This window comes from Sapajus apella, unplaced genomic scaffold (genome assembly GCF_009761245.1).
Source record: "Sapajus apella isolate SASKATOON/1434 unplaced genomic scaffold, GSC_monkey_1.0 scaffold2222, whole genome shotgun sequence".
In the NCBI taxonomy this organism is placed as follows: domain Eukaryota; kingdom Metazoa; phylum Chordata; class Mammalia; order Primates; family Cebidae; genus Sapajus; species Sapajus apella.
This window is the reverse complement of record NW_022439148.1, coordinates 3,458-10,775: the sequence shown is the minus strand read 5'-3', so window position 1 is coordinate 10,775 and position 7,318 is coordinate 3,458. Positions and strand designations below refer to the sequence as shown.

Sequence of the window (7,318 nt, the reverse complement as noted above, 5' to 3'; positions counted from 1 at the left end):
TTTTTTTTTTTTTTTTTTTTTTTTTTTTTTCTTTGTTTATTTTCCCTGGTGGTTTTGTCTAAATGAATAGTCAGGGAATAGTTTTATTTTTACTGTGTGTTTAATGATGAATACATATTTTCTTTGTGTGAGAGAAACAGTCTTGTGATTTGAAGGTAATTTATGAAAAGATTTATGGTCCTGTATTTTTTCAGATTTTTTTTTTGAGAAAAATTGATTGTAAAAACACATAACATAAAATTTACCATCTTAAATCGATTGAAGTGTACATTTCAGGGCCAGCCATTGTTGTGGCTTACATATGTAATCCTAGAATTTGGGGATGTCAAGGCAGGAGAATTCCTTGATCCCAAAAGTTTGACACCAGCCTGGGCAACATATGGGGATTCCCTCTCTACAATTTTTTTTTTTAAAGCCAGGTGTGGTTTTGTGCACCTGTGGTCCCAGCTCTTTGAAAGATTGAGGGAGGAGGGTGACTTCAGTCTGAGAGTTTGGGGCTACACTTAGCCATAATTGTGCCAGTGCACTCCACCTTGTGTGACTGAGTGAGACCGTGTCTCAAAAATCTGTACATTTCAGGTATGTTAAGTATATTCACATTGTTATGCAAAAGTGTTCTAAAAATTTTACATCTTGAGAAACTAAAACTCAATATCCATTAAGTAATAGCTGACCATTTTACCCTCTCTCCAATCCTTAACAAATATTCTTCTAATTTCTGTTTTTATAAGTGCAACTACTTAAGATATCTCCTATAAGTGGGATCATATAATATCCATCATTTTGTTACTGGCTTATTTCAGGTGACATAATATTCTCAAAGTTTATCTTAAACTGTGACAAGATTTTTTTTTAAGACTGAATAATACTCCATTGTATTTATATGTTACATGTTTTGATATATTTATAAGTCAAGAAAGGGTTACTTCAGTCTTCTGGCTTTTGTGAATACTGGTATAGTATACATCAGTGTTCAAATATGCCTTCTAGTCCTGTGTTGTGTAGTTTGCATATAGATTTATAAATTGAATTGTTGTATTTAATAGTACCATTTTTTATTATTTGAGTAACATAACATTTTAAAACATTATTGTTTTGCGCCAACAAATAACACGGGTTTTATTTTAATTTCATCAACAAATTTAATGTTTTAAAAAATATTGATGGTGGCCATTGTAATTGGTTTGAGTTATTTTCATTGTAATTTTTATGTGTTTCTCTACAAATGTGATTTTGTGTGTACTTTCAAATGCTTTTCCCATTTTTGTATTTTTTGATGAAAATTTATTTTAATTATTAGTCCATTTAAGACTTGTTTGTATATTCTCAATATTAACTTTTATCACATATAATTTGCAAATATTTTTACTTATTTCCTAGAAGGCACTGTCACTCTAATGTTTTGTTTTTTGTTTTTTTTTAAAGACGGGGTTTCACCATGTTGACCAGGCTGGTCTTGAACTCCTGACCTCAGGTGAACCGCCCGCCTTGGCCTCCCAAAGTGCTGCGATTATAGGCATGAGCCACCACACCCAGCTGCATTTAATGTCATATCAAAAAAGTGGTGCCAAGACCAACATCATGTCATTTCTCTTTTTTTCTAAGAGATGTATTATTTTTATATTTCTAAATATTTTAAAATGTTTTTTTGTATATGATCCAAAGAAAGGATCCAGCTTTATCATTATTAACGTCCAGTTTTCAACATATTTTCAAAACATTGTCTTTTCTTTTTTTTTTTGTTTTTTTTTTGAGATGGAGTTTCACTGTTGTTGCCCAGACTGGAGTGCAATGGCACGATCTTGGCTCACCGCAACCTCCGCCTCCTGGGTTCAAGCAATTCTCCTGCCTCAGCCTCCCGAGTAGCTGGGACTACAGGCACGCACCATCATGCCCAGCTAATTTTTGTATTTTTAGTAGAGATGAGGTTTCACCTTGTTGACCAGGATGGTCTCGATCTCTTGACCTCGTGATCCACCCGCCTCGGCCTCCCAAAGTGTTGGGATTACAGGCTTGAGCCACCGCGCCCGGCCACATTGTCTTTTCTCTATTGTGTGCTTCTGGCAACTTCATAAAAGATTGTTTAATCACATATAGAAAAGTTTATTTCTAGGCTGTATATTCTGGTTTTTTATCTATTTATCTGTCTTTGTGTCAGTACCACCTTGTTTTTGTTTTTTTAGCTATTAATGTATTTTGAAATCCAGATAATACCTCTTTGTTCTTTTTCACGAATGTTTGGCTATAGTTTATAATCAAATTTTAAAATTTTAGGGCTAGGCATGCTGTATTTATAGGTATGAGCCACCACACCCAGCCAACCTTTTGTCTTTAATAAAAATTATCCACTTCCGGCTGGGCATGGTGGCTCACGCCTGTAATCCCAGCACTTTGGGAGGCTGAAGTGGGTGGATCACGTGAGGTCGGGAGTTTGAGACCAGCCTGACCAACATGGAGAAAGCCCATCTCTATAAAAAAGAATAAAGAAAGAAAACAATAAATAAATTATCCACTTTCAGGCATGCCTCTATTTGCAAAATAATTGAAGTTGGCAATTTACTTTTAAAGGTATTATGGGCGAGAAAAAAGAGCTACGTTTTATTTTTTTTCTATGGGTTATTGGGGTCACCCCACGTTGGGCACCACTGTTGGGATCACCACCTCTGGTGGTCTATCCTGCAGACCCTCACTCAGCGATGGATAAGTAAAGTACGCTGACACACAGATGTTATGCTTTCCTAGTTTGGCTAGTGTCTGTAACCGCTTACAGACTCCCTGGAGAGTGCTGTAAAGAGATAGCTGCTGCCAGTGAGACTCAAATTTATTCAGTAAAGTTTAATTGACAAAGGTTGAGTCAACACCACTAGAGGTTAAAGGTTAAAGGACAGGTTCTGTTGCTCAAAGCAAACACCATTAATGGGTAACATCTGTGGTTGACCTCCCCTCAAGAGGGCCATTTAGCTCAAAGGTTAGCTTTAAGAGCATATGAGTAAACAAGTTAGTTAGGTAAACTACCCACATTCTTTTGTATGTGTGCCCTAATCTCTCTGGGTCTTGCAAAGAGACTCTGGCTACCTTCAGCCAAGAACTATAGAAAAAACCCTTAGACCTTCTAAAGAGGTTTGAGACTATTTTCTGTAACTTTCTTTGACATTTTTCTTATACTATTTTTGCCACCACCCTGAGTGAATTCCCACACTGTCACTCTTTGCATTGTGCTCATCTGGGTCATTGCACACATAACTAATTTATACATTTTCCACAAATGTATTTTGGTCAGTATGTTTTTGTTACACTTATATTTCTATTAAGAAATTAGGGACTTTGGGCCAGGTGCGGTGACTCATGTCTGTAATCCCAGCACTTTGGGAAACTGGGGTGAGTGAATCAGGAGGTCAGGAGTTCAAGACCAGCCTGGTCAACATGGTAAAATCCCATCTGTACTAAAAATACAAAAATTATCTGCATGTGGTGGCGCACGCCTGTACTCCTAGCTACTCAAGAGGCTGAGGCAGGAGAATTGCTTGAATCCAGGCAGAGATTGCAGTGAGCTGAGATCACACTATGGCACTGCGGCCCTTCAGTCCAAGCAACAGGGCGCAAGACTCCATGTCAGGAAAAAAAAAAAAAAGAAAAAAGAAAGGAAATTAAGGTCTTTGGCATTTTTCTGTACCATATTGCTTATGTAATTTGTATAATTATATAGATTGGATTTGTAAAGTTTATTCATCTAACAAGTGGAGTAATTTGTTATTTTTATTTCTTTCAGTTATTTGCTCTCATTTTGCCCAAGACTTTTCACCAGAGCAGAACATAAAAGATTCTTTTCAAAAAGTGACACTGAAAAGATATGGAAAATGTGAACATGAGAATTTACAGTTAAGAAAATGTAGTAAGAGTGTGGATGAGTGCAAAGTGCAAAAAGGAAGTTATAATGGACTTAACAAATGTTTGCCAACTACCCAGAGCAAAATATTTCAATGTGATGAATACATGAAAATCTTTCATAAATTTTCAAATCTAAGTGGACATAAGATAAGACATACTGGAAAAAAAACTTTTAAATGTAAAGAATTTGGCAAATCATTTTGCATGTTTTCAAACCTAACTCAACATAAAATAATCCATACGAGAGTAAATTTCTACAAATGTGAAGACTGTGGAAAAGTTTTTAATGGATCCTCAATCTTTACTAAACATAAAAGAATTCATATTGAAGAGAAATCCTACAAATGTGAAAAATGTGGCAAAGTCTTTAACCAGTCCTCAGCCCTTACAACACATAAGAGAATTCATACCAGAGAGAAACTCAACAAATATAAGGAATGTGGCAAAACTTTCAACCAGTCCTCACACCTTACTAGACATAAGATAATTCATACTGGAGAGAAGATCTACAAATGCGGAGAATGTGGCAAAGCCTTTAGGCAGTCCTCCCACCTTACTACACATCAGACAATTCATACTGGAGAGAAACCATACAAATGTGAAGAATGTGGCAAAGCCTTTAGGCAGTCCTCACACCTTACTACACATCAGACAATTCATACAGGAGAGAAGCCCTACAAATGTGAAGAATGTGGAAAAGCTTTTAACCAATCCTCAAAACTTACTGAACATAAAATCATTCATACTGGAGAGCAACCCTACAAATGTGAGGAATGTGGCAAGGCTTTTAACCGATCCTCAAAACTTACTGAACATAAGAAAATTCATACTGGAGAGATACCCTACAAATGTGAAGAATGTGGCAAAGCTTTTAACCGATCCTCAAATCTTACTGAACATAAGAAAATTCATACTGAAGAGAAACTCTTCAAATGTGAAGAGTGTGGCAAAGCTTTTAAACACTCCTCAGCCCTTACCACGCATAAAAAAATTCATACTGGTGAGAAACCCTATAAATGTGAAGAATGTGGAAAAGCTTTTAACCGATCCTCAAAGCTTACTGAACATAAGAAAATTCATACTGGAAGGAAACCCTACAAATGTGAGGAATGTGGCAAAGCTTTTATCCGATCCTCAAAACTTACTGAACATAAGAAAATTCATACTGGAGAGATACCCTACACATGTGAAGAATGTGGCAAAGCTTATAAACACTCTTCATCCCTTACTGCCCATAAGAGAATTCATACTGGAGAGAAACTCTACAAATGTGAAGAATGTGGCAAAGCTTTTAACAAGTCTTCACACCTTACTAGACATAAGAGCATTCATAGTGGAGAGAAACCCTACCAATGTGAAAAATGTGGCAAAGCGTTTAAACAATCCTCAATTCTTACTGAACATAAGAATATTCATACTGAAGAGAAACCATACAAATGTGAAGAATGTGGCAAAGCCTTTAACCGGTCCTCAAACCTTACTACACATAAAAGAATTCATACTGGAGAGAAACCCTACAAATGTGAAGAATGTGGCAAAGCTTTTAAACAATGCTCAAACCTTACTGCACATAAGACCATTCATACTGGAGAGAAACCCTACAAATGTGAAGAATGTGGCAAAGCTTTTACACAATCCTCGAGCCTTAGTGAACATAAGAATATTCATACTGAAAAGAAACCATACAAATGTGAAGAATGTGGCAAAGCCTTTAACTGGTTCTCAAACCTTACTACACATAAAAGAATTCATACGGGAGAGAAACCCTACAAATGTGAAGAATGTGGCAAAGCTTTCAACCAGTCCTCAATCCTTACTACACATAAGAGAATTCATGCCGGAGAGAAATCCTACAAATGTGAAGAATGTGGCAAAGCATTTAACCGGTTTTCAAACCTTACTACACATAAAAGAATTCATACTGGAGAAAAACCTTACAAATGTGAAGAATGTGGCAAAGCTTTTAGCCAGTCCTCAATCCTTACTACACATAAGAGAATTCATACCAGAGAGAAATCCTACTGAAATGAACTAACCTGACTCCATCTTAGAAATAAGCCTGACAAGCTCCAGCTTAGTTTCTCCCTCCCTGCCACAGGTGCATTACTGAGTCATGATGTACTCAGAGCCTTGAACTGTTGAGGTTTGGGTCATGCTGTTCTCAGTACCTGTAACCAATGTAACCACATCCTGCTTGGCAAGTCTACCTGCTACTGTGAATACCCCTCTTGGTGACTGATTGTATAGAAAGTCCCCCTGGTAACCCCCTTGATGATTATATGGAAATGCTCTTAGTAACCAGCAACTATGGGAACCTCCTGCCTCCTGGTTACCAGCCTCTTCCTACTAACTTGCTTGTTCTGCTTCTGTAAAATTATGCTTCAGCTAGGCTCCCCCTCCCCTATCCTAAGCTAGGTATGCAAAGAAATCAAGCCCCTTCCTCAGGGTGGAGAGATTTTTAAGCGTTAGCTGCCTCTCAGTTGCCAGCAATAAAGGACTCTCAATCAGAACTCAGAGAGTAGCGCTTTCTCTAACTCACTGGGTTACAACACTTGGCAAGATATGGCCACCGGGCGTGGACTGGACTCGCTCCGAGGTCCCCAGATGCACTTCACTCCGAGGTGAAGTATAGGGGAGGCACCCCCTGAGACGTTCCAGAGCCCCATAGGTCACCATCCTCCAGAGATCAGATCGCCTACTGACTCACCCCTCTAACTTCTTTTCTGAGTCCTCTGTCCTCGTTCACAGAAAAGGTAAGTCAAGCCTGACTCTGTGTTTGGACCAGGGAGGGTCATTGGCCCTGACGAGGGCCACCTTTCAGGATTCTGTCAACACTCCAGGATGCTGGAGGACAGAGTTCGCAGTTCTGTGAGAAATTTCTGAGGGAAGGGAAATTTCTCCAGGATCCTCACTGATTTTTTGAGAAATTTCTGAGGAAAAGGAAATTTCTCTGGGATCTTGACTGGTTTACAAAAAAGCACAAAACTCATAACTTCTGAGTGTGTGTGCATGTGTGAGTGCGTGGGGACCTTAGAGGCTTGCGTCTAAGAATCCAGTTTATGGCTCCATGACAAAAGCTACGGAGTCCAAGTGGACCCTAACCTGTGGTTCCATGGTGTCCTCATACGGCTTAAAGACAGCATCGGGCTAGGCCCGATCCAAATCAGGGGTTTTAAAGACGGGGTTTCACCATGTTGGTCAGGCTGGTCTTGAACTCCCGACCGCATGTGATCCACCCGCCTCGGCCTCCCAGAGTGCTGGAATTACAGGCGTGAGCCACCACGCCCGGCCTATACCGACCTGTTTATGCCAAGAGGTGCCCAAGTTCCTGCAAAGGGTGCAACCAGGTAGGCATCTGAGTAATCCCAATACAGGACCCCCTCTCCCTTGTTTGTCCTTGATAAATTGCCATAATAATTTATCTACCTCA

At 38.8% G+C, this 7,318-nt stretch overlaps 1 protein-coding gene across 3 annotated transcripts; it reads left to right on the top strand.

Moving 5' to 3' along the window:
• The first annotated feature begins 3,588 nt into the window (after positions 1 to 3,588).
• On the top strand, positions 3,589 to 6,807 carry LOC116547160 (zinc finger protein 107-like). Of its 3 annotated transcripts, none has more exons than XM_032273198.1 (2): positions 3,589 to 3,996; positions 4,081 to 6,807. In XM_032273198.1, exons 1-2 carry the CDS (start codon positions 3,994 to 3,996, stop codon positions 5,911 to 5,913), a joined length of 1,836 nt encoding a protein of 611 aa, XP_032129089.1. In that variant the 5' UTR covers positions 3,589 to 3,993; the 3' UTR covers positions 5,914 to 6,807. The 3 variants fall into 3 exon arrangements, with proteins under 3 accessions (XP_032129089.1, XP_032129090.1, XP_032129088.1); XM_032273199.1 differs by having other exon boundaries at positions 3,589 to 3,999; positions 4,084 to 6,807; XM_032273197.1 differs by having other exon boundaries at positions 3,589 to 4,988; positions 5,073 to 6,807.
• Positions 6,808 to 7,318: the final 511 nt, after the last annotated feature.